We start from the raw sequence: 27,732 nt of genomic DNA, 5'->3' as shown, positions 1-27,732 counted from the left end.
CATGTGGGAAAGCTCGTTGGTAACTTTACAGTATGCCACTGTTGACCTACAGTACATGTATAGGGATGACTCAGCATTTTTTATGTCTTCAGAAATTTCTATACAAGAGCTGCAATGTTAGTTTACAATGCTTATGTATTAAATAATAGCCTTGCTGTCTATGCACAAGTCACCTGTGTGTATAAAGATTTCTGTCATAAATATGAAGTATTTAGACATGAACAGATAATAAAAATCCACCGAGATACGTTGTGAAACATTATGGAGACCTTGTTGCCTGATTAGTACAATGTTAATGATGACTAAGGGTATTATTGTTTTTTCTAATACTGAAAGACATGGAGAATGTGAATGAAAGAGAGTATACGCATATGTTCGTTCCATAGGTATTATCAATAACAAACTGTAATGTAATATCTACGGTTAATAAATATAATGCTAATGTGGACACTTTCAACTACATGTTTGATGCTTGTACATCTTTCACCTAAGGTTTTTCAGCGTTAAATTTTCAACTACAAATACAATGTGTGCAAAGAATTAAATGTCCATTGATTTGTGAAGCTAGAGAATATCTAGTCGTCAAATCAGAGGTAAATCTTGAGTGTGTGTGGTTTTAATTCTTGGTTATGTATTTACATGTAAGTACTTACTATTATCAGTGCTAGTTGAAATCTTGTCGAAAAGCCGAAACTTGGGTGACCTAGATTCGTCGTCTTTTTCGGGAAATTTCGTAGATATTAGCCTGTTAAACGTTAAAAGTTGAAGAATAAACAAACGAATAACCGGCTCTGGAACAATCTGTCATGGAATGGGGACAGAAAATGATCAACATTTATGTTTTCTGGGGACTGCGAGGCTATCTTGACCATGCCTGTTGTTGTGGTTTACGAGAATTTTCTACGTATTCATCATGTGACAAGTGCTGTTATTCTATTGGAGGATCTCCTTCTGTTAGCCAATGGAAATTCATGGGGCGTGGCTTAGCGTTGTTTACATCAACCACGTGGATAAATTTGGAAACGTCCAGAAACTAATTTTTACGTATAAAAGACAGAATTTTCGCAGTTCTAGTCATTCACTGTAGACTTCAACTTCGCCAAGCAAAACGAAAGCCAAATTAAATCTGAATAATGGTACTGACGACTCTTGTTTTACCGATGAGACTTCGTCGTGATCTGCACTCTCCTGTTCACAGGACGTGTCGACCAAGAGGACGGTGTCGCAAGATGATGAGACGCGAATCTCCCACCTGTCTCTTCGCTCACAACGGGGGATCACACCGACATCGGGGGTACTCTCCCCTCAGCCCCCTCGTCGAAGACCTGTTGGGAATATGGAAAGACGTAGCAGGATTTCCACTATGCAAAAGTCAAACAACGCTGAAACCGGACTGGAAGGAGACACTGAATTGTGAAGGGTTTTCACCTGACGAAGTAGAGTTGGAGATCTCCAAGGGCAAAGTTTGCGTGAGTTGCTGTCATGAAGAGAATGATGGTAGAGGAAATGTAGATATTCGGCAGCTGAAAAAGACAATAAATGTTCCCGAAGATGTTGACTGCGAGAAATTGAGGGCATCGTTCAACCGGAGAGCAATCCTGGTCATCACAGCGCCGAGAAAACCTGATGGGGAAGAAAAGAAAGCAGACGCTGCAGCCAAATCTGTCGAACATATGGACCTAGATTGGCAGAGAGAAGAAGAAGAATCCTCGTGCAGGGATTGTGTGGAGGAAGACAAAGGAGATACAAGCGACTCATCAGGTGAGGACATGGATATCCAGAAGGTAGATTCCATAGACTTAACCCAGGATGAAGTAGCGGAACAAAATCCTGAGGCAGATGTCTGTGTACAGCCAGAAAGCAAACCACTTGACAATGATGTCCAAATAGTAGAAGACAAATTTGAAGCAGAGGTTACAGAACAGTCAGAAAATGAAACACTTGAAAAGGATGTCCAGATGGTAGGAGAAAAATTTGAGGAAGAGGTGTCTCTACATCCAGAAAATAAAACACTTGACAAGGATGTCCAGATGGTAGGAGAAAAATCTGAGGAAGAGGTGTCTCTACATCCAGAAAATAAAACATTTGACAAAGATGTGCAGATGATAGAAAAAAAGTTGGAGGAAGAGGCGTTAAAACAGCCAGATGACATATCTCAGAATATAGCTTCCCAGCCTGAAATGGTATGTAATGCAGATAACCACAACAAAGAAGAACCAGCCCTCCAGAAAGAGACTGCTGCTGTGGAACCTGAGAACAGGCTGTTTGAAATCCACGTGGACATGAAAAACTTCAACCCTGACAGCATTGAAGTAAAGTTGAATGGTAATACCTTGACGATATCCGGGAAGCAAGAAGACAAAGATGAGGCAACAGGAAAGGTTGTTTCTAGCAGAGCTGTGTACAGGCGATTTGTGATCCCGGACTATGTGAACTGTGATCTACTGACTTCATCTTTGGACAGCCAAGGCTTGATGATCATCTCGGCTCCTTACAAGTCTGCAGAAGATCTCGCTGAAAAGGTCATTCCAATTTCCGTGCAATGAAGGATGAGGTGGAATTTCTAAATAGGCTATTGCAATATCATGGACAGACTCATCCCAAATCATTTGAACTTTAAAATATTTGCAACATAATTACGTAATTTCAATATTTTTACACATTTTGTAATGTCTTCATTCTTGTTTTGTTAATATCTTCATTCTTGTGTCCATCATTTGTCACGTGTCATTTTGTGTGTTCATGTGCATGGTTTCTTATTACACAATGCATATGTAGAGGTAGAACTTAGATCTGCCTGTATACAGTGTATGTGATGAATATGTTGAAGCATAATGTCAGTTTTCATTTGTTCAACATTTTACATGAATGAGCAGTATTTTCGAATGAAAATAAAAATATTCCCAACTTTTGAAAACTTTTGTCTGTTGTGAGTGTGTGGCACAGCTTTATGTTCTCATGCTTTCATACATCAAAATCTCGACATGCGATGGGATCGTATTGGACAACTGTCATGTCTTATGAAGTTTTTTGGGAAGGTCAGCAGCAACCTGCGGATGGTCATGGGTTTCCCCCAGGCTCTGCCTGGTTTCCTCCCACCATAATGCTGGCTGCCGGCGTATAAGTGGAATATTCTTGAGTACAGCATAAACTGCAATTTATTTATTTACTTGTTCGGTGGTTTATTATAATGGTGTTTCCAGTGTGGCAAAGAAAATAGCATATGTGGCAAACTGTAGTAGTGCTTGGCTGGTGGCCAATGTGTTGTTGTGTTCAGACCTTTGTACATCAACTTTCTGTAACACTTGCAAATCATGTTGGCTTATGGGACTGTAACCTGGACAAGTTGAATTGAGGTAAAAGTTTCAAGAAATATTTACTGTTAACCCTTCGGAAACAAAGTGGAGGATGCACATAACGTGAGAATGGATGTACCTCCAGCTAAATGGAGGTACAGTGCACAGATGCAGTGGTTTCCTCAGGCTATCACAGTTTTCTCCATGCATAAATTCATCACTTCCAGCCACTGTGACAGTGGTCAGCTGGGTACATGACTTCTCCAAGGCTTTCCTCCACCAATAAATGAAAACTGTTCACCCCTGTGACAATGGTTGTCAACCAGGTGCATGGCGATCTGTTGTGGTTGTGTTTCCTCCACCGATAACTGGCTACTGTCCCCCCGTGACAATGGTTGTCACCCAGGTGCATCGTGATCTGCTGTGGTTTCCCTCATGCTCTCCATGTTTCCTCCACCAATAACTGGCTACTGTCCCTGTGACAATGGTTGTCAGCCAGGCACATGGTGATATGCTGTGGTTTCTCTCATGCTCTCCATGTTTCCTCCACCGATAACTGGCTACTGTCCCCCCGTGACAATGGTTGTCAGCCAGGTGCATCATGATCTGCTGTGGTTTCCCTCATGCTCTCCATGTTTCCTCCACCAATAACTGGCTACTGTCCCCCTGTGACAATGGTTGTCATCCAGGCACATGGTGATATGCTGTGGTTTCCATCATGCTCTGCATGTTTCCTCCACCCATGAGTGACACGAGCGGCTTGATCTACATATGCCCCAAAGGAAAGTAAAACTGCCATTATCGTTCAGGTGAAAAATTCTCGAAGTGGTGCTAAGCAACAGTGAAATATGTGAAGAAATACAGATGGAGATTTCTTGATTCTAGTTCTCAGCTCTTGGGTGGAAATAAATGGCCAGCTGTGCTCTCCTGTGTAGTGTTGCATGAAGTGGGCTGGACACAACATGCTTGTGTTGTATGCCAGCGGACCACTTGCTGATGTGACATATATGTCACGTTTCAGAGTTTAGTGTTGGTTGTGTACTCTTGACACTCTGGTTTCCTCAACCCATAGCAAACTGGCTGCCATCATATAAGTGAAAAATGCTTGACCACAGATCTCCAAAGTAGTTACGATTGCGTCATTTCAGCGGCACTGAATGTTCCAATGGTTGTTGACAATAATGAAGATTTTTTCACTTACGTGATGGCGACCAGTTTGCTGTCATGTCACGATACTTCTTACCGCAGACCATTTCCAATGTATTCATATATGTAAGCATGGTGATGCTGCTGCCTCAGTAAAGCCTGTGCATAATACACCTGGTAAATCCAGCCCAAGAAGGGGAGGTAATCATCCTAGATTCCCATGCCTCTATTCTGCTCATGCAGGGCCCAGGTAATTGGTCAATGGGGTGAAGATTGCTTGGGGTTTAATGTCGTACTTAACAATTTTTCAGTCATATGACGAGGGGGGAGTCCTTAGAGTGTGCCCCTCCTTACAGCACAGATTTTTACTGCTCTTTTATCTAGTGCTGCTTCACTGACGACTTACCGAAGGCAGGTAAGCCGTCCCACCCGGGCCATTTAAGGGACACAGGTCAATCAGTCGTTGAACTTCCCCTTAATGCTGAACGCCAAGCGAGGAAGCTACAACTTCCTCTTTTAAGGTCTTACGTGTGACCTGACCCAGGATTAAACCTGGGTCTATCACCCCCGAAGCAGATGTAGGAGTTTGTAGGGTCACATATGTTGGTTTACATCAAGTTCTTTTAGCCTTCCATGTACTAGTATATGCCATGCACAATGAACTCTCTTGGTGCAAGTCTATTTGAAAGTAGTTCAGTTATTTGTCAGAGGATGGAGGTTTACTCTAGGCATTCCAGTTTGGCTCATGGAATTATGAATGTCAAGTGTCACCAATCAAGTAATGCAGAAATCACCAGAAAAAGACGCCACACCCAGTTATTACCACATTATGATACACACCTTCGCAACCTGGGAAGCATGCCCCTGGGCTAGCTACTTTCTTATAAGCATATACATCCAAGTTTCATGAAATATATGCACAAAAACAATCTGGTAATATGTGATTCATGTTCACATTGTGTTCTTGAGACAAACATTTGTTTGAGCAATTCTGTACAGTGGTGTTTCAGGAATACATGGTTTACCTGAGAAAAACAATTGTCTAATGGTGTACAGGCACATTATGTACTTGAAAAAAAAATTGTTCAACAATTAATGTACATGCAGGTATATGTTGTGTGTACTACAGAAAAACAATTGTTAAATGAATGTCTGGTATGTATTGTGTGCTGGGGTGATCTGGTATACATTTTGTGTGCTACATGAACACAGCTGTATAGTGGTGATCTGGTATACAATTTGTGTGCTACATGAACACCATTGTGCAGTGGTGGTCTGGTATACATTTTGTGTGCTACATGAACACAGCTGTATAGTGGTGGTCTGGTATACATTTTGTGTGCTACATGAACACCATTGTGCAGTGGTGGTCTGGTACACATTTTGTGTGCTACATGAACACAGCTGTATAGTGGTGATCTGGTATACATTTTGTGTGCTACATGAACACAATTGTGCAGTGGTGGTCTGGTATGTATTTAGTGTGCTAGAGGAACACAATTGTATAGTGGTGATCTGGTATACATTTTGTGTGCTACACGAACACCCTTGTGCAGTGGTAATCTGGTATATATTTAGTGTGCTAGAGGAACACAATTGTATAGTGGTGATCTGGTATACATTTTGTGTGCCACACGAACACCATTGTGCAGTGGTGGTCTGGTATACATTTTGTGTGCCACACGAACACCATTGTGCAGTGGTGGTCTGTTATACATTTTGTATGTTACATGAACACAGTTGTATAGTGGTGATCTGGTATACATTTTGTGTGCCACACGAACACCATTGTGCAGTGGTGGTCTGTTATACATTTTGTATGTTACATGAACACAGCTGTATAGTGGTGATCCGGTATACATTTTATGTGCTAGAGGAACACAGCTGTATAGTGGTGATCCGGTATACATTTTATGTGCTAGAGGAACACAACGGTGCAGTGGTGGTCTGTTATATATTTTGTGTGCTACATGAACACAACTGTGTTGTGGTGATCTGGTATACATTTTATGTGTTGAAGGAAAACAACTGTGTAGTGGTGGTCTGTTGTACATTCTGTGTACTGCATGAACACAATTGCGTAGTGGTTGACATATACTTCTGTATGTCTACGTACTGATGAAGAACAACTGTGTATGGTGACAGAAGTGTAAAGGCGTGCATTCTACGCACGGCATGAAAACAATGGTACAGTACAGGCATGGTGGACATGTGGTACTTGAGTACATTCTCCACTGCAGCAAACAGCAGTAATGGGGAGCAGGTGTACATTCGGTGTAGGCCTGTTTCAAGAAATTCGCAATATACTGGTGGTTATGTCGTTGTGTATTTTGCATGTGAAGAAAAATAATTCTGCAGTGAAGGGTGGACAGGTATGCATGTATATTATTATGGCTTTTACTATACTATAACCAAGATCTGAATTGATATTCTCATTATTTGTTTGATATAGAAACTTAACTAACATCATTCAGAAAGTTAATGAATAGCTGGTTGAAGTCATACATGTCGATTGACTCACGGTCCAGTTTTCGTTACCAAGAATAAGTTTGATTTTTTATTTCACTTACATATACAGTAACAAATGAATTATGTAACAAAAAAAAAACAAATAAACAAAACGGAAACGCATTCTCACACTGCATATCATTCGCTTTGACGCAATAATTCACTATTTTAGTCGTTATGAAATTAAAGTGAGAAAAGCCACACACCATCGTACATATGCCCTTGTCTGACTGCGACGTACCGGCGTGACTGTGTTGTTGTCGTGACCTAGATCGGCGTTCATGTTGTCATTTCTCTTAAAGTTGCATTTGTGACACTTATAACAAACGTCTTTCAAGCGTTCTTGTATAATCGAGAATTTTCTCTAAAAATGAGACGAAACAGTGGATTTCACTGTCAGCAAGTTTCGCTAAAAAGGACACCTGAATGATTACATGATGTGAATTTGCCAGAATCTTCTACGTACTGTCACGTGAGAAATGTCGTTATATGATTGGTTAATCCACTTCTGTCAACCAATGAAACATCGTGGGGCGTGGTTTATGTTTATTTATTTCATGATCCACGTGGGTCAATGGAGAAAACTCTGGAATTAATCATTTGCTTATAAAAGGCTGACATTTCAGCGTTACACTTCATTCCGAAACTCAAGCTAGCGACAACAGAACTAAGAAAAATATTGCGAGAATATTATAATAGAGTAATATGTTATTTTCAACGTCAGTGATGCCGGTGAGTTTTCACCACAACCGACATATCCCGTTACACGTAACATACCAACCAAGAGGACGATGTCGAAGGGGGCTGAGCCACGGACCGCAGGGGCCGGCACAGCACGGACCCCCTGCCTGGTTCATCGCTCCCGCTGGGGGACCACACCGTCATCGGGACGCCCTGTGCCTCCCTCCATTCCTGGAAGATGTTTTCGGGGTTTGGAAAGAGGTTGCCGGAATTCCTTCGAACAAAGAAGGTAAAACCAAACCGAAACCTGTTTGGAAAGATTCGGTTGACTGTGACGGATTTTTCCCTGAAGAAATCAGCATCAACGTTTCGGATGGGAAAGTTATCGTTAATTGCAGACATGAAACAAATGACGGGGCCGGGAACGTAGACGTTCGGCAGCTGAAAAGAACCATCAACGTACCTGAAGACGTCGACAGTGATAAAATGACAGTCACTCTCAGCACGAAAGGCTTGGTCGTTATAAAAGCACCGACAAAAACAGGTGATAAAGAAACAAGAAAAGAAACTCCGGTCAAAGCTGAAGAGAGCGTGGTGCAAAACGGACAGAGTGATGACGAATGCTCGTGCAAAGATTGTCAGGAGATTGATCCAGGGGAGACAACCGACTCGTCAGTTGATGGTATGGATATCCAGGCGGAAACTCCCGCCGATCTCACCAAAGAAAAGATAATGGAAGAAAATCCAAAACCAGAAGCACCCGTCCAGCCTGGAAAGAAAGCATTGGAAAAAGAAGTAAAGAAGACAGAAGAAATTCCTGATCCAGAGCCATTTGAACAGGTGGACAGTGAACATGATGACATGAACACTACAAGAGTGGAATCCAAAAAATCTGAGGTGGAGGCGTCTGTAGGCCAACAGCTGGAAAGTGAGCCTCAACATACAGATATACCAAAAAAAGATTCTACCCACGAAACGGAAAATCTAAAACAACCAGAAAAGATAACAGCGGAAACCCTTATGGAAGAAAAAACAGAGACATCTGAAGAGCCTGGAAACAGACTATTCGAAATCCATGTGGACATGAAAAAGTTCAACCCAGACAGCATAGAAGTGAAGCTGAATGGCAACGCTTTGACGATATCCGGGAAGCAAGAAGACAAAGATGAGGCAACAGGAAAGGTTGTTTCCAGCAGAGCTGTGTACAGGCGATTTTATATTCCTGACCACGTGAACTGTGATCTGCTCACGTCATCGTTGGACAGTCACGGTCAGATGACCATCTCAGCGCCGTACAAGACCGAGGAAGATCTGGCCGAAAAGGTCATTCCTATCTCGGTGAACTGAAGGATGAGGTGGAAATGTGAAGGGGCGTGGCAATAGCATGGACATGTTTAAGTTAAGAAAATTCGCCTTATTTTGTTAATCACATTTCACTTGTTCATTGTAACGGTACTTAAAATGTCTGTAAGTCAGAGATATATGTATAATTATTAAATTATTTGAAACGTGTAATAATATATATTTTTTATAGTTTTATTAAAAATGTCTTCAAAAGAAAACAGATTGTGATTTGTTCTGTATACAGGATGACTGAAATGTTGAGGTTAATTACAGCAATGTCGAACATCTATACAGGTAGAATGATTTGACGTTGTTATCTCATTTGCTGGTGTTTTTTGGCAGAAAATCCATGTTCGCCAATCAAATGAAGTTTTCTGCATTTATACCAAGAATAGCTCAAATTATTGTCTTTCAGTTAATATCAGACCTATACCTGTGCAGTTACAACATAGTCTTAAAATTATTGAAAAAAAGTTGAGCTACCCAAATGGTAAATTTTAGGAACATTATCATACTTTTGAACAGTAACACGTGCACAGAAGAGGCTGCATGATACGATAGATAATTATTTGGGCTATTCCAAAATAATAGTAGCAATTCGACTGGATTTGCGCTGATCGAGTTTTTGCTTTAAAAAAAACATTGCCGGTTTGTTTTCTTGAGTAACGTTGCACGTTGTCTAATCCATTAACATTGTGCAGGGTGATTACGAAGTTTTGTTGAATGCGAAAGTAAAGATTAGATAACAGCAGAGATGTATTTATTTTTATATATTCAATAATATAAGAATATTTCACACATACAACGGCAGCTATCATTGGAGTGGGAGGAAACCGGACAAAGCTCGCGAAAATCTCATGAACTACCAGAGAGGAGGCCAGGATAAGCATAATGTTAACTCACCGCGACCGAATCTTTGAGAGGTTCATGAGTCATAGGGCTGTGGTACCCTGAGAGAGAGGTTAGGGTCAGAACATACGGCTTTTTTGAATAGCTTATTTACGTTTGTATTTAATACGTGTTAACAAGATCGTTTCACTTATACATTTTGGCGTATACGGCTAAAATTAGAAGGAGGTCATACAAGGTCTGTCTGGAAACTGACAAACTTGCTGGCCTCTATACACTATATGTATTTTCAGGCAATTCAAGAATATAACAGGATCCAAACATGCATGCCATTTAAGTACATGATGTTACATTACATGATCGATTAATGGTCATACACAGTGTAGTAAGGGAACCGTAGCATCCCTTGGTTAACCGCGCATTCCGCGTGTGGTGTAACCGTGCAGTCCATGCTCAGTTATTTGTTCATTTGGTTGATTGTTGTTATACCACAGTATGTACTAGTATAAGGTTTCACATCCTGGCGGCCGACCGCTTCGCTGGACTAATGGTTAGAGCGTCCGCCTCTAAGTCGGGAGACCGAACATCAATGCCTGGCCAGGTCATATACCAAATACTTCAAAAATGGCCCGGTATCAGTATAAAGTGACTGGGTGGAGTGTCATGTCGTGCTTGTTTTCGGCATGACATTTCAGTGGCGGCATGGACTCGCCCTGCTACATGAAGTCACAGTATATATGTACATAATGACTTCTCGTCGTCATATAAGTGAAAAAATGTACGACGTAAAACCCAAAGAGTACATATAATGGCAGTCACTTGTTTATGGCGGGAGGGGACCGGGTTACCATGTAGGGGTAACCATCGACCTTGGGCAAGTTACTGACAGTAACCAGTGTATAATTATGTCATTTTTGTTTAACGCCGTATTCCAAAAATTTCCTGTTTAATTGCCCATTGGAGGTGACTTTAATACAAGTGGCGTTTATAGCTGTCGCAGAAACCCCGGAGTAAACCACCAACCTTTGGCGAATTTTTAACAAAGTTCCCCACGTGTGTGCACATGTGCATATTGCGTGGATGCTGGTTGAGGTTCTCAACCATCGGCACCATGGAACAATATTGCGAAGCGTTGACATGATAGTCACCAAAGCCCTTGCGGTCAATGAGAGCAATGGAGTCTGTGAGTTCCGAGTCCAAGTATGGGATTGAACTCCGACCCCGTGTATTTCATGATCAAGTTTGGATCACCTTATACTTACTGAGCTATATATGCATGGTTTATTGCAGACTCTATACGGTTCACAAACCATACATGAAATATTGTAATTGGCTTTAAAAAAATGAATTAAATATATAAATTACACATGACACCGAAATCACAAGAGTTCAAACAAAAGAAGACTTTACTGTTCACACAGAGCATTTCATTACACAACAAAAAAACGCATGAACATCGTGTTATCAAACGAGCTGGTTATCCATGAATTTTTGGTAAATGTGGATATGCGTGTAGAAGACTAGACAATCATCTTGTTCTACTATGGTTTTGTCAAGACTGATGAATCAGGTGATCTCCTCAAGGTCGCGATCTCCACCTCGAACCCAACTTAAATATAATACAATTTCTTTTATTATCATCAGACCAGACCCCGCAATCACGAAGCGATCTTAGGCTTAAGTCATAATTTTAATCATTAAATTTAGTATGTTCCTTTTCGTTATTTTAGCTGAAATTTATTGGGCAGTCAATAGAATTTATGCTGTCAAGTAATATTTTGACCACGTTGTATCAGAAATAACAAATTTAAAGTGATCTGAAATGCTGACTTTAGTCTAAGATCGCTTCGTGCTCTTGAGTGTCAGTACTCTGAAAAAGCAAATGTGTACCGCTCTGCCGCCCGCTATATAAACAAGATGTGTATAACAAGTACACAATTTGGTACAGATTAAATCTCTAGGTACAAAAAGCTGATGTATGCATGCGAAGTACACATCGTTAATGTTCCCGTGCAAATTTGTTACAATTATTGTGTCTCTGTGGCTCACCTTGCGTATTTTTTTTTAACACAATTCCTTTCAGAGAGTATATGCATTTATATACATATAGATGAAATACTTTACCGATGTCGGCTTTGGTGGGTACAGCGAGATCACATTTGGTATTCTCCATCTTTACTGTACATTCTAATAAGTGATTGACGACAACGTGTAAGTCATCTGTATACACACGTTCTGAGCTGTCAACATATATATATAGTCCTCAGCTAGGATACGCCTACAGGATTATAACAATACGGAGATCACGAAGTCTTCTGATATTTCATGCTTACAGACGTCGAAGTCGCACATCGGCTTGGTAGGTTGGTATTAAGTTTCCAACACGTCTCCGCAAACAAGAGTTTATATATAAAAATTGCGATGATATTTTGAAGTGTCATATGCAGTAAGGCGTCAGTCCATGACGACATGCGTATATGACTTACATATAATCTGGTACATCTGGCATTTCGCTACAGCTGTTCTTGACACAGTACATGTAAATTAATTTGTTTACAAAAGTCGTTCCTGGATGATTTATGTTAGATAAGCTGCCAGGATGTGAAAAGATATGACAAGAAGTTCATTTGGTCACAACTAAAATGTCATTGTCGTGTCTTTAAGTTCAGCTCCTGCTTATTTTAATACTCGTCGTGCCATCCTTTTTGGTGGATTTTTTGTCTTTGCTCTTTTCTTGTTTCTCTTCCGAAGATGATGATTTTTCTCCGCCATCTTGGTTAGCACCGGCGTCGTTCGGCGCCTCTTCTATCTGGACGTAGGGCGCTTTTAACGTCAACGTCCCACCCTCCGACATTTCGGCTTTTATGTCCCCAGATTCGACGTCATCAGGAATCTTTACCGTCATCTTTTTCTCTTGAGAGTCGTAGTTTTCCTCGTCTCCGTCTTTGTGAAAGCAGCGAACGAATACTTTGTCCGACGAAACTTTTAAAGAAACCTCGTCCTGTGCGAAGCCTGTGCAGACGACGCTGTCCGTCCACTCTGTCGGTTTCTTTGGTACGTACCCTTGACTCCACACGCTTGCGGGCGCCCGCATAAATGGGTCCAGGTCGATGGCGTGATGGGGTAATCCGGACTCGTGGTAAGTGAATCCTCCCGGGGAACGGTGGGTGGTGACCCTGTATGAGGTATGACCCCGTGGGTAACGCCTCGGCTCCCCTGGGAATCCAACAAACGATATTGGTACACTGAACATGTCTGTCGCTTTTGACTTCTGCAACAACTTTTTTTTCTCTCTTTCTCTCTCTCTACAGGCTTGTTTTCCAATGTATCGTGAAATGTGACAGTCCTACTAGCTGACAGCTTATTTATACCGATTTGTGTGTTCTGGCTACTTCTGGATGTTTTACCCCGCCTACAGATCGCTTCCTTAGTTTCTAATGATTTGTGTTTAAGGGGCTTAAACCAGTATAGGACGCCTGCGGCAGGTCATGAATGAGTGGTGCACTACTGTAAAATGTTCTCGTATATTCCATGATGCACAGGTACGAGTGTATGTATCACCACAGTATAGATAAACACGTGTCATACCTGGACACAGCCTATTCGAGGCTTTTCTTTTCCACAAAATTAAAAAAGCATTTATTTATCCCTCTCATTGATATCTACGAGTGTTACCGAGTCAGTAAACTGGAATGCTGTATGGTCAAGCTGCGTGAATGTGTATAATTCATCGCCATTCCCTAAACTTGACTGGTGAGTTTTTTTGTTTTTTTTTGTCGCCAGCATTACAATTGTCCCGCGTAGAAAGCTCTTGTTATAGACCTGTCAGTCAAACGGACGAAAATTTACACACACTACAGTACTATGAATTAACTTGGGCTTACGACGATCTTTGTGTTATAACGTAAGAATGAGTCAACTTTATACAAATGGTATGTAGGCCTCTCCTGTAGGTGTTTTCAAGTACATGAACTGAAGATACTGTGTAAGGAAAGGCGAAAAGCAAAGCATCTCGTATATATTTGCTTTTGTGTTGATATAATCTATGTGGCGTACGTAAAAGTTCTTTTACATATACGTGATTTCTGTAGGTGACAGAAAATTTTGTTTATCCTCTTGTATATAGCGCCTACATGCATATATACATGATTTCTGTAGGTGACAGCCAATTCTGTTTGTCCCTCTTGTATATAATGTCTACATACATATATACGTGTCTCCTGTAGGTGACAGCCAATTCTGTTTGTCCCTCTTGTATATAGTGCCTACATGCATATATACGTGATTTCTGTGGGTGACAGCCAATTCTGTTTGTCTTGCTTGTATATAGTGCCTACATGCATATATACATGATTTCTTTAGGTGACAAGCAGTTCTGCTTGTCCCTCTTATTAATAGTGCCTACATGCATATATACGTGATTTTTTTAGGTGACAGCCAATTCTGTTTGTCCCCCTTGTATATAGTGCCTACATGCATATATACGTGATTTCTGTAGGTGACAGCCAATTCTGTTTGTCCCCCTTGTATATAGTGCCTACATGCATATATATCTGATTTCTGTAGGTGGCAGCCAATTCTGTTTGTCCCCCTTGTATATAGTGCCTACATGCATATATATGTGATTTCTGTAGGTGACAGCCAATTCTGTTTGTCCCTCTTGTATATAGTGCCTACATGCATATATACGTGATTTCTGTAAGTGACAGCCAATTCTGTTGGTACCCGAAGTATATAGTGCTTAATTTTGATCGATGTCATGTATACACATATTATAAACAACATTTGGAGTCAATCAAACTGATCAATAAATATAACTGTATTTCATAGACTGCAAGGCACTCTCTCAAAAATTAATAAAAAAGGAAAATTAAACGTATAACTGCACATATACATCTCACCACGACACCACATAATTTTCTGCCCGATTTATATATATATATATATATATATATATATATATATATATATATATATATATATATACGTCAAATCAGGCCGAAAATATGGTTCTATCGCCGGGATGAATTGATTTTTAGCGAAATGTGGGTTTTTAAATTGAATGTACAATAGCCTGAATACATTTCATAAAGCTCTAAAATATATAGAGAATATGTACACGAAGGAATGCCGTTATGCAGGTATATTTGTGCAGGTGAGTTTTTATTGTTTCATAAAATCATTGCACATGGTTGATTAGGTTTCTTTCATGTGTCGTGGTGAGATGACAGCGTTTTTAATGGTAATATAGTTTCATGTACCTACAAGTAGTCGGTACATCTATATAGCCCATGCAAGGATCACAAATCTGTCTGATATAGAATTAAGTCAAAGTCTTAACTGGTGGTATTATTATTTAGCTTAGAGTTGAACCCCTGCCTTAATTTTCAATCTTGTTTTTGTAGTCTAAGACAACTCTAAGTATTAAGATAAAATTCCTAAAGTATCGAGTTTAACGCAGTGAACTGTTTTAAAGTTAAGACTATATACAGATTGAAGCCCAAAAGCTCACTTGTTCGAATCTCTGCATCTCTTACTGAATCAGTTGTTGATCGTTCCCTACCGCCATATGTAATGCATCACCAACAAACACAACGCCAGTCAGCTCCAAACCATCTGATATAATAACGAGTTCCTCAGTTCAAACGTTCTGACAGTTGGAATATAATTACTGTTTTATCAGTGTTGAAGTTATTCTTTGTGTATAGCAACTTTCCTACTGTTATCTTCGTGCATGTATCTTATATTTTAATTTATTTATTTGATTAATGTTTTACGCCATATTCAAGAATATTTCACTTATGGTGGAAGGAAAGCGGAGAGAGCCCGAAAAAACCCACGCCCATCAGAAGTTTGTGTTATATTTTAATGTCCAGTAAGCTGCATGTTAAATTTGAAACCACTGAGTGAATCGTATATATATAGTGCTCTGTTTACACAGTGATCTGTTTAAAATTAATTCATGCAGCTATACGGGTCTTTATGAAAACCTGTTTTCTGTTCCCTTATTAATAAAGGATTAACCTAGCTTGAGCTGCATATAATTTTATAAAGTTTAAATTGAAATGACATTTGACTGACGCCTTGAAATCATCCCGGAGGGAGTTGTTGTTTGTTATTAAGGTCATATTAATTGTTACTGCTTTCGTAGATGAGCAAGGCGAGGCAAAAGTATAGAATTTTATCAACATTCCAATCGAGTGACTTGCTGAGGCGGCTTGGCGATAGGCGGACTGCATTTTTCTGAACGGCTAAGAAAACAAGAGTTAATACAGGTCAGCTTTTTAATGGATAAGAGTTCACGGTACTTAGAAAGTGCTAGAAGATACTGGCGCATGACGTCGTGTTGTGAAGAAAGGCTAGAACCCACCGATATTCAGTGGTATGTACCTACCCCCTATATCTATACCCACTCACTGGAACCGGTCCTTTTAAATTAATCAACAGGTTGATGCATATTTATATCCCCGCACGTGGGGATCACTCGAGAAAGGCCCAGAAATATAATAAAGTATAAATTCGTGAGCACATAGTCTAATGTTCACATTTCACTTGGACTGTTGTACTATTCAAGCGTATACCGTAGTGTTAAGAGTTATACACTGACGCCAGTATGTTTAGCGTGCCTGTTTCATTCGTGGGTTACCGGCGCACCCCAAGACGGTATGCGCCCAGGCGTACCACCAGTTACAAGGTCACCACCCACCGTACCCCGGGGGTGACCTACCACCACAGCGGGCTTCTTCCACACCACGATTTCGACTTCGATCCGTACATGGGCGATACGATGGGCTTATGGAACCAGCATATGCACGTGTCCAACATAGAACCGGAGAAGACGGAATGGACGGAGAGGATCGTATGTACGGGATTCTCCCCAGAGGAAGTGTCCCTGAACGTCACTGAGGATAAAATCCAGATCACCTGTGTCCACAAAGAGGGCAGTGAGGATGACCAGGATATACGGGAGAAGAGAAGGACGATCGCCATCCCGGACGATGTGAACCCGGACGAAATCACGGCCAACATGACGGATGCCGGAATTCTCATCCTCACAGCGCCTTTCCTCCAAGAGGAAGAAGAGGAGCAGACCAAAGATTCCAGCGTGTCCCGCCCTGAGGAGAAAACCCAAGGGATGTCCATTAAGCGAGAGGCCGCCGAGAACGTCAAGAGCGAACAGAGCAAAAAAGTAGAAGACATCACCAACGGTGATTCGACGGACGGCACTAGAGAAATCCGTGTGTCTACGACAGTCAAGAAGGAGCAAAAATCTGATCCGCGGAAACCATTCCAGTTGGAGGTTGACATGAGAGACTATAAGCCGGAGAGTATTGAGGTCAAATTGAATGACAACAGTCTTACTGTGATTGGTAACCAGGAAAACAAAGACAGTTTCACGGGAAGAATCACAACAAAGTCACTCACCCGGAATTTTTTTGTTCCAAGAGACGTGGACTCCGATAAAATGTCGTCAAAACTAAACAGCGAAGGAAAGCTAATCATCACGGCGCCTTTCAAAGACGACAGCGATAAGACGATACCGATCAAGAAACACTGAGGAACGGTAAACAAGTGACTTATCATTAAGGCGTTATGTCGATGAAGAAACACCGAGTAACGGTAAACAAGTGACTTATCATTAAGGCGTTATGTCGATGAAGAAACACCGAGTAACGGTAAACAAGTGACTTATCATTAAGGCGTTATGTCGATGAAGAAACACCGAGTAACGGTAAACAAGTGACTTATCATTAAGGCGTTATGTCGATGAAGAAACACCGAGTAACGGTAAACAAGTGACTTATCATTAAGGCGTTATGTCGATGAAGAAACACTGAGGAACGGTAAACAAGTGACTTATCATTAAAGTGTTATGTCGATGAAGAAACACCGAGTAACGGTAAACAAGTGACTTATCATTAAGGCGTTATGTCGATGAAGAAACACCGAGTAACGGTAAGCAAGTGACAAACCAGTATAACGTTTGAAAGATTGTTCACGAAAGATGAGTTGAAATAACATTCTGTACACAGAAAAATTGTGATTCAGACATTTCGGATTTAAAAAACTTACTTTAAATACTTGAATAAGTGAATGAAAACAATAATGTTTACCGCTCAGCTTGTGCCAAATTTTACGAAAGTTATGTGCAGCGTTGAAAGGGGTGAAATGACAAGGTTCCAGTCTTCATAAAGTGAAAAACTGATGTCTTCTGATTGTTACTGATTGTTCATTAGGTTTGAAGTTAGAGTGTAAACGTAAGACAGGTCCTGTGTTTCAAGTTTGCAGTCAATCATTATACAATGTATAAAATCAATTTCCTGTTTAAAAACGATGTGATTTTGTTTTATTTTTAGTATGACTATTCTTGAGCACAAAGCTTTATATGTACACATATGTATATAATAATTGATATAGTATGTGCCTAATGGAGTTGTCTATGCACATATAATAGTATCTGATATTTTATACCTCAAATACCTCAAAGTCTGTTAGCAAGGATACTCGTCCAGAACTACAGAATGCGAACAATGCACAGTTTGTTGCAAAAATGCACACGCACGCAATTTTGTGTACCACGTAACAACTCACAAATCGTGTAATTTGTGTAATACATCGAGTTGCACAATGACACGTGTATCAGCCTTACGCATGTTACTGTGGATGTGCAATTTTTCTATGGCGTCGTTTATAGAGTGTACATTTGCTTTTCTGTAATTTTGGAAATTTTGAGAATCTTTTGATTCAAGCCCCAAGTATCTATTCCAGACACTCATTTCTTGATCGACTGATTGAAAGAAGCTGTATTATGCCTAGGATACGCCATTCGTCAATGGCATTCTTTATACTCTGTAATCCAAATAGTTCGATGCAAGCAATCGTGTATATATTAATGCACCTTGCATATAAACCCAATTAATATGATGCGTATAAAATGTCTACACAATAGAGAAAACGTTTTCAATTTATCTTTCAAAAAAACAGGTTTCCAGGTCGATTAAAGGCCCCTGTAGTATCGTAAGAAGGCATCAAATGAGTCATGTATTCAGAGTTGTCTGTCCGGTTGTTTTGCCTCACGCTACAATTAAAGCGGAGTGAACACTGTGTGTATGTATATATATATATATATATATATATATATATATATAATATAATATATATATATATATATATATATATATATATATATATATATTGCCCCCCAGCATATCAATATACCGGGTATAACCTCAAGAAAAAAATTGCTATGTTTTATGTAAAGTCGGACAAGGCTGCTATACTCTGTTACTTTTAACCAGTCGCCTATATTCTCAGCTCTGTGTAAAGTCAGGCATACTCGCTCCCAAAATTGCCTTTAGCCAGTGACAAGCACCAGTACAAGCTCTAAACACCGATGTGTTGGATGTCCATATTCTTACCCAGCATACCACTTGTTTTTGGGGGTTTTTTTTGTTTTTTTTTTAATAATTTTGACGTTATTCCGGGCAATGTGTTCTTAGCGTCGAAACTGTACTTATGCAGTTTAACATTATGAATAAGAAAAAGTGTTCTAAATTCATTATTTTTGCAAAGAATATGAACTTCCAATATATCGATGTGTAGAGTTTGTGTTGTTACGTGTCATTGACTAAAGGCAATTTTGAGAGCGAGTATGACTACTTTTACAGATAGCTGAGTATGATTATCTGGCTGAAAGAAACCTTCCTATCCTTCTGTGTCTACTGGGTCACAACATGAAAAAGTTAGTATCGCGTCACAGAGCGTGCTCTCTTCAGTCCTGCTGGAGGCTAGAATTAACGTTGGTCGAGTGGTAAAGGCGCGTGCCCTTCAATCTCACACAGGGTCACACAAAATGTGGGTTCAAAACCATAATCACACAGGACAATTTTCAAGATTCCTCTGCTTTCAATGTTCCCAAGGCGGTCAACGTAATACCATACATGTACATGTACTTCTTACAGTGCACGTGCCGCTCCCGGGGCGATCGACAGCATACGTCTTACAATGCATGTGCCGCTCTCTATGACCGCTCGCCTACATCACTGCCACCACTAGACAAACTTTGTGACGCACTGGTTGAGGTTTATCATCATCACCGGTATCCTCTCGCGGAACTATTTAACAAGAATTCAGCGATAAAAACGTTTTAGGTGTCCGGTAGAATCATATTGTGCATACTTTATCAATTATTCAGAGAAAAAAAAAGGTTCAGGCGGATTGTTTGTGTTTTCTGACATTCTTCACTTCCTGCCTCATCACTTGACCCGAGTGACCTCAGCGTTATACAAGATATGTGCACAGATTTTGCACCACCTACAAAACTAACCGCCGACGTAAGTCAAGCATACTTACGTATAACATCAAATAACACCATACACCAGTTTATCAGAATACCTATTACGTATTGACCTATCGACTGATCACCAAAGAACGAAATCACCAAACTTGTAGAACTACATGTACTGGTCGACCGCACAACAATCTAATAGACCTTCACATTGCTAAAAATCGGTAGGTCGACCTACCTACAGATCACACGACCAACTGATAAGCATTCTTAATGACCAAACCACAGACTGATCTACCTACCTACCTATCTACCTACCACACGGCCAACTCTTCAGACTACTTAATGACCAAGACACAAACTAATTGATCGACCTACAGACCACTTCACCAACTGATCAGCCTACTTCATGACCCGGCCACAAACTAATTGACCGGCCTACAGACCACATCACCAACTGATCAGCCTACTTAATGACCAAGACACAAACTGATTGATCGACCTACAGACCACTTCACCAACTGATCAGCCTACTTCATGACCCGGCCACAAACTAATTGACCGGCCTACAGACCACATCACCAACTGATCAGCCTACTTAATGACCAAGACACAAACTAATTGATCGACCTACAGACCACTTCACCAACTGATCAGCCTATTTAATGACCAAGACACAAACTAATTGATCGACCTACAGACCACATTACCAACTGATCAGCCCACTTAATGACCAAGACACAAACTAATTGATCGACCTACAGACCACTTCACCAACTGAGCAGCCTACTTAATGACCAAGCCACAAACTAATTGACCGACCTACAGACCACACCACCAACTGACCAGCCTACCCTTTATTCAGTGTAGAAGTGGGTCGTGTCCAAATGTCGGTGGTTTACCCTGGGCATTCCGGTTTCCTCCACGCATGGATCTCACCGCCATCGTAAAAGAGAGAAATTCTTAAGTAGGGCTTTAAGCAACAATCAACCAATCTATAAATAGATTAGTCTATAAATAGTCTATAAATAAATCAGTCAATCTATAAACCAATCAATCTATAAACCAATCAATCTGTATATCAATCAAATCTATACATCTATCAATCTATACATCAATCAATCTATAAACCAGTCAATCTGTATATCAATCAAATCTATACATCAATCAATCTATTCATCAATCAATCTATACACCAATTAATCTATAAAACAATCAATATGTATATCAATGAAATCTATACACCAATCAGTATATACATCAATCAATCTATAAATCAGTCAATGATTTGTTTGTTCATTAATATTCATTCGTTCTTCAGCCGACGCATAAATACGTGAGGCACATGTTATTCATGTAAGAAGTCCTTTAAGAACCATATATCAAACAAGAATACAAGAACCCAGATTATTAAGGGGTCTTGTTTTGAAAAAGCACTGAATTTAAGGACGATTGGTCATGTAACTTTCCTTATATCTACGACTACAAAGGAAACTTTTGCTTAGATTCACGCTGATAGCTATGACAACATTTTAATGTTATCACAAGCAAATTAAGATCTCAAAGATTTAAGAAAAGTCATCACCTAGATGTCCTGTTTTTTGGTGTTGTTTTTTTTTCTTTTTTGTACATCTTGCGTGGGTCGAAATATTGGCGAAATCGACAGTGGTTTAAAGAATAGATTCTCTTAAATAAGACATTTCCTCTAACAATGTTTAATGTTTGATTTCGTTGGAATACAATGTAGTCGGCTACGATGAAGCAAGTATCGGGGAACGCTGTCCTCACTATATACGGTGGCTCCTAAGTGCCATTCTAATTTACAACCAGGTTTTAAAGACAGCACCTAGACACATGCGGGGATCTCTCTAGCTTAGTGTAGCGTGAATGTTCGAGTGAAGTGTTCGGGACGAAAACGAGAGAGCAGAATTCGCCAGAGTTTTGTGTTAAATTTATTTATTTATTTGATTGGTGTCTTACGCCGTACTCAAGAATATTTCACTTATACGACGGCGGTCAGCATTATTGTGGGTGGAAACCGGGCAGAGCCCGGGGGAAACTCACGACCATCCGTCGCTTGCAGACCTTCCCACGTACGGTTTGTGTTAAAAGGTAGAGAGATGTTCATTCATGGAGAGGTATAACAAGTCTCTATCACCAGTCACAAGGGTTTTGTGTTTATCATTGCAGTCCTATGCAGCCCTTGCTTATGCCTAATTTTGTGTTAAGGGATATTATCTGAGAATGAACCAAGTCTGAAATTCACGTGTTGGTTTGAGGCCTGAAGCAGTGGTTCTGGGAAGGAAAGAGGCGGTGGGGGAGCAGTGAAGTGTTGTTTGGGGGTGGGGGAGGGGTAGAGGGAGAACATTCATAGTGGCCATTCGTGTCAGACCTTTTCGATTGATAAATGAATGAATGGCAGAATGAATTTCGACTAACTATCATCCGTTACAAACATATATATAATTTCAAGAGATGGTGATGCTAATTTTATCAGTGAGACTGGTCTTTAGAAATTTGACTTCGGATTTTTTTTGATACTTCTCTTATTTATACGGATATCAGGTAAACTATTATAACTGAAACCCTGATAAGAGTCCAGGGCACGGTTGCTCAAAACTGAATTAAGACTTAATACCAGATTTAACTTTAAGTTAAGCAATTTTGTGCTAAGTCTAAAAAAAATTGTGTAGGATTATATTAAATATGAACTAAAACTGCTACTGTTATACTTCGAGTTTGGAGAACTGCATTGGCTGCTGAGTTGGCTAAAAATTTAAATATAAAATATGACTTAATACCAGGATTAGCTAATACACTTTCGAACAGCTGGGCCCTGGCGCATATGTTCATGCCGCTTCAGACCGAATAAACAAAATCATAGCCCCTGTTTCCAACATGGACGGGCGCAACTTTATTATGCATGGGAACTATTATTTTGCAAACTCTTGTCAGATTTCAGTTCCCAACAAATAAAACGGGAGAACCTTCAATAGCCTTAGATCGCACCGAATTGTAATTTTGTCCTCGACGGGTGAACTGTTAATCTCTGAGGGCATATTTGTTTCTGTATATCTCATAGGAATGGCAAACTATTGCACTCCCAGGAATTGCCTTCTAATTTTATATACATCTGATATATTTGGCAAATCACATCCAATATAACCATGTCCCTGATCATGTGATTTGTGATGTGATATGATGGCGGTCTGGCACATTACATCCAATCTGTCTGTTTCTGACCACACAGAACGGTCAACGTATAGCTATTCTGCTATGGTAACGTGTGTATGGGTATCTGTGTTTCAATTATGTTGATTAAAAACGTGTCAAAAGTCGATATATACATTTTATAGATCAAATATTTCGTCGGATACAAGCAGTGGCAATATAATGATTTTAAAATCAGTCAACCAATCTTCATCTTTTTACCTGCAAAGTAATCACAATTTTTAAGTTAATAATAATCGATTTTAAGATGTTTACCTTCAAATGAAATAATTTGCGTGGGAATACCCTATTACTAAATAAGACAAAAACACGTACATGGAAGGGTACAGGCTGAATTGACTAACATGATTATTGCAACGAGATTCATCAGTTAAACAAGAGTATAAGGCTATGTATTTAGTTGAGATGTTCCATCCCTAGAGGAGAATCAGTTATGTGATTAGTTTGTCACACCGCGGAAAGTTAAACGCATGTGTTCTTGGTATCGTAGATGTACTTAGTATAAAATATTAAAGGAAAAGAGGAGCAGCGACGACAGTGTGATAGCTGGCCAATGATCAAACGTGTCAGTTTAATCTAATGTTAGCTGTAAATATGACAAATGGCCTCTAAAGCTGAAACAGAGGCAGTCTAGACGCCTCCCAGCACTCTCTTGGCATAGTCCTGCAGTTAGATCTGTATACCAAGAATGTATGTATGTATGCTTGTGGTTTAAACTAGTACTTAGCAATTTTTCAGTCATATAACGACGAGGAGTCGTCAGGTGCCTGTACATATGTTGTGTCTTCTTGGGGCAGGGCAAATCCACGTCGCCACTGAAGCATCATCCAGAAGATACCAGACATGAACCCCACCCTGTCACACTATACTGACACCGGGCCAACCATTCGTGTTTCCTTACTCTAACCTCTTAGTGCTGAGCGTCAAACGAGTACCGATTTCAAAATGTTTGGTATGACCCAATCCGGGTTTGATCCCGTGGCCTCCCGACATCGCGACGGACGCTCTAACCGTTAGGTCAGCGAAGCCGTCCATGAATAAACACGTCATATAAACACGAGTAAAATGAATGTGAGTGTGTGAGTGAAAAGAAACGAAAGTTCTGTGATTCGTTTCAATGATAAATATTTATTTACCCCAGACAGTCTTAGGCACAGCTAAAAAGGTGGAAAGAAGTTATGAAAGATACACATGTATGGTTATTCGTGTTATAGCACCGACTCGCTGCCACAATAAGGCCTTTACGGCCGCAAGTCAGGAGAATTGACAGGTACCTGGTCACGGTCGGTGGTTTACCCCACCAAAAACATCACCGCCGTCGTGTAAGCGAAAAGGCAAAAAAAAAGGAACTAAATAGAGATAAAAATGCTGCATTATTATCCTGCGGTCCGGAGATTCCACCCGGATCCACAGACCACCAAGCGTCCCTCCTTCAATCGTCTGATTCCCAGGTACCTGGCCTGGTACAGTCTGACGTGCAGGTGCCTGTAGACCTGCCCTCCTACCCGGCCCACTTCCCGGCCCAGATGGCAAACCTCAAGGTCAAGGCCGTACGGCCCGGAGGTAACCCTCACCCTGAAGTCCTTGGGATGAACGACCATCAGGGTTGGGTTGCCCTGCCCGTCCCTCTCGTAAGTTCAAGCCAAATCACGTTTGGGAATAGACAAAGCAGTGAGGGCAGAGTTGATCAATATCTTCAAGATTAACTTCCTGTATGTGGAGGTAAAGATATCTGGCTCCTACAACAAGAGAAACATAAGTATATTAGTTCACGCATATTTATTTATTTACTTAACCAGTGGTTGTCCGTTTTACGGATGGAGGAAAACGGAGGGCTTGAGGAAATCACCGACCTTTCACAAATTTTCTCAGATATGATTAATGATTAAGTATCTACTGTTGTATCATTGACACACCTAGTGTGCATCACTTACTCTTGGCTGCTATATAGCATAAAGGCACAGAAATAAGGATTAAGTATATCTGTATTTGTGTCACTTGCACACTTAGTGTAGATTTCTTCTACAGGGTGATCTGTTTCTGTCAAAGGGGTCTCTGTAGGGCCTGAAGCAGTCAAAATATTCACATAATTAACTTGTGTTATTTTTATTACGTTGTTTCCATCAAAATGACACCAAGTCAATCGAAATAAAACGATCAGAGGATGCAAGAAGCCGGAGAATTCGTAAGTATTGTTTACTCACAAGGCATGTCTTTTGCTCCTTTTAGAGTCACGGGGCAAACAGGTTCTAAAACCATAAAATATGATAAAACTGTTTGTCTCAAAAGATTTTTGAAATGTTTAAATTGTGGTATTATAGTTAATATAATATAACATTAATATAATAATACTATGACGTACCGCAAGCTTTTCATTATGTACAAAGTGTGCTTTCTCATTATGTACAAAGTGTGCTTTCTCATTATGTACAAAGTGTGCTTTGTCATTATGTACAAAGTGTGTTTGTCGTTTTGTTCATCACTAGCATTGTGAAACCTATCCATACTCGTGTCTTCTCGAGTATTATAGTTCAGTTGCTATTTGTATAACTGATAACAGTTTGATGTTAAGCTGACAGTTCTATTGAACGTGATAACGATTCATTTTGTAATTGGCAATACCATGACATAAGTTCGGCGTAAAACACCAATCACATAAATATATTGTTTTTGGCTTAGACAACTTCCTTACCCACATCGACGTCGTCAGAAATGGCTATGTCGTAAAAAGCAAAATACAGAGAAAATATGAGATAAAGATTGTAGACACGGAATTGTCAGTGTACATCAACTGTAGAAATACTGATTACCTTCAAGTACGTAAGGCACAATATAAGTCAAACATTTTCTGACTTCAGATAAATAAAGAAATAAACAAATGCAGATCACACCAGTTGGTTGGAATAGAAATCTGGACAGTGGTTTGCGAATACCCTAAGTCTACATTTACAATTTGATTTTAATATCTATGTCAAATTTCTGCAATTAGATACAGATTTACTGGCCCAATATACACATTGACGCTACATTTTGTACGTACCGGCTGGTTTGTCACATCGTCCTAGGCCTATCAGCAGTCCGACAGTGGGCAAGAGGCAGCAGAACAGAAATGCCAAGGTTGCTTACACATCGTCTGAAAAGATACATTGAGCAGAATAAGATGCATGTACATTATGAAACAAACTATTATACAGTTTTTACATTACAGTATATATAATTAATATACCTGTACAATGCTTGAAAATAGGGCCTAGGATATTTTCACTGTGAATTATCATCTTTGGCTGTGTATAAAGGAAATTAAGCGAAGTTGGGTTTCTTTCAAAACCAAATTCAGATTGTTTCCAAACCAAATTTACGTTCGTTCAAAACCAATGCTATGTTGTCTCAAATCAAATTATCAAAATTAAGCTAAAAAATCCAACTTGGAAACTTACATAAATGATTCACAACAAGGTAGAGGCTCCTGTTCGCTGCGGCTGCCAAGGGACACAACCCCGTCCACCAGGAAGGCTTGAGCCTGGGAATACCGGACATCTCCGTGATGTGACCGAGCAACCTTCGGACCACATTCTCATTCGGCGGTTGACATCTAAACAAGTTAAAATATTAGTCTTTTCTTATTCACAAAATTAATGTACTGTCCCTTTTATTTGTTTAATGCCAGTAAAAAAAAGTCCATCCCTGACTGGCTAAGGGAATTAAATAACCTGCCGTTTGCCAAATTCAGTTTATGGAACGTTTTGCTGCACAACGCTATTGTACGCAAACATTATACAAAGATCCATATAACATTAAAAAAGACTACCTTCCTCTGAGAAAACCTCCTTGAATTTACAATAAACGTAGTCACTACAGTGAAAGAAAACTTGCTGGTATTCTTCCGTGAACAATGTGTCCCTTAGGCTTTGCTTGACTTTATTGATATCCCACAATGCTCTTGTGCAAGCCAAAACATACTCCGATGTCATCGTCATGAAATACGCTTGGGCAGAATCACACATAATGAAGGATTGTTTAGGTGGGGAACACCACGGGCGAGCGAGCTTCCTGCGGGAACACAAGAATGGCTTGGCGGTAATTTTTTTTTTCACCGGTCCCTGGGAACACCCCAGGAGACTACCCCACCCTACAGAACACGTTAGCGTGGTCAAGCGCATATACTATATACATTGTACACGTGTGTTAGAGCTATATTCAAAGTACGGGACATTGCCCACAGAGATACCGCCACCAAGCGAGACCTATGTCCGCTTGAAACCCCCGAAATATATGGGCTGCACTACGTCTAAGGAAATTCATATATATGTCAGAAACACAACAAAAACAACTCTATGTGGTTAATATCCGTGGCTTATGCCCGAATAATTAGCTGAGAGCTGCTGGTGT

At 40.2% G+C, this 27,732-nt stretch overlaps 3 protein-coding genes across 4 annotated transcripts; all 3 read left to right on the top strand.

Moving 5' to 3' along the window:
- Nucleotides 1–1,060: 1,060 nt before the first annotated feature.
- LOC135470353 (uncharacterized) lies at nucleotides 1,061–2,911 on the top strand. 2 transcript variants are annotated; one of them, XM_064749233.1, is made up of 2 exons: nucleotides 1,061–1,985; nucleotides 2,058–2,911. In XM_064749233.1, exons 1-2 carry the CDS (start codon nucleotides 1,134–1,136, stop codon nucleotides 2,544–2,546), a joined length of 1,341 nt encoding a protein of 446 aa, XP_064605303.1. In that variant the 5' UTR covers nucleotides 1,061–1,133; the 3' UTR covers nucleotides 2,547–2,911. The 2 variants fall into 2 exon arrangements, with proteins under 2 accessions (XP_064605303.1, XP_064605302.1); XM_064749232.1 differs by having other exon boundaries at nucleotides 1,061–2,911.
- A 4,677-nt stretch (nucleotides 2,912–7,588) lies between these two features.
- On the top strand, nucleotides 7,589–9,017 carry LOC135469747 (uncharacterized). The gene has a single exon (XM_064748327.1). The coding sequence runs from the start codon at nucleotides 7,656–7,658 to the stop codon at nucleotides 8,976–8,978; it is 1,323 nt and encodes a 440-aa protein (XP_064604397.1). The 5' UTR covers nucleotides 7,589–7,655; the 3' UTR covers nucleotides 8,979–9,017.
- Nucleotides 9,018–16,351: 7,334 nt separating this feature from the next.
- On the top strand, nucleotides 16,352–18,861 carry LOC135469748 (uncharacterized). Its single transcript, XM_064748328.1, has one exon. The coding sequence runs from the start codon at nucleotides 16,438–16,440 to the stop codon at nucleotides 17,380–17,382; it is 945 nt and encodes a 314-aa protein (XP_064604398.1). The 5' UTR covers nucleotides 16,352–16,437; the 3' UTR covers nucleotides 17,383–18,861.
- Nucleotides 18,862–27,732: the final 8,871 nt, after the last annotated feature.

Source organism: Liolophura sinensis, chromosome 7 (assembly GCF_032854445.1).
Source record: "Liolophura sinensis isolate JHLJ2023 chromosome 7, CUHK_Ljap_v2, whole genome shotgun sequence".
Taxonomy (NCBI): Eukaryota; Metazoa; Mollusca; class Polyplacophora; order Chitonida; family Chitonidae; genus Liolophura; species Liolophura sinensis.
Note: the sequence above shows the minus strand (reverse complement) of the source record. Positions and strands in the feature narration are given on the sequence as shown.

What these genes read in the sequence shown, in the direction of transcription:
- LOC135469748 (XM_064748328.1), top strand. Translation starts at nt 16,438, where the DNA reads ATGTTTAGCGTGCCTGTTTCATTCGTGGGTTACCGGCGCACCCCAAGA.
- LOC135469747 (XM_064748327.1), top strand. Translation starts at nt 7,656, where the DNA reads ATGTTATTTTCAACGTCAGTGATGCCGGTGAGTTTTCACCACAACCGA.
- LOC135470353 (XM_064749232.1), top strand. Translation starts at nt 1,134, where the DNA reads ATGGTACTGACGACTCTTGTTTTACCGATGAGACTTCGTCGTGATCTG.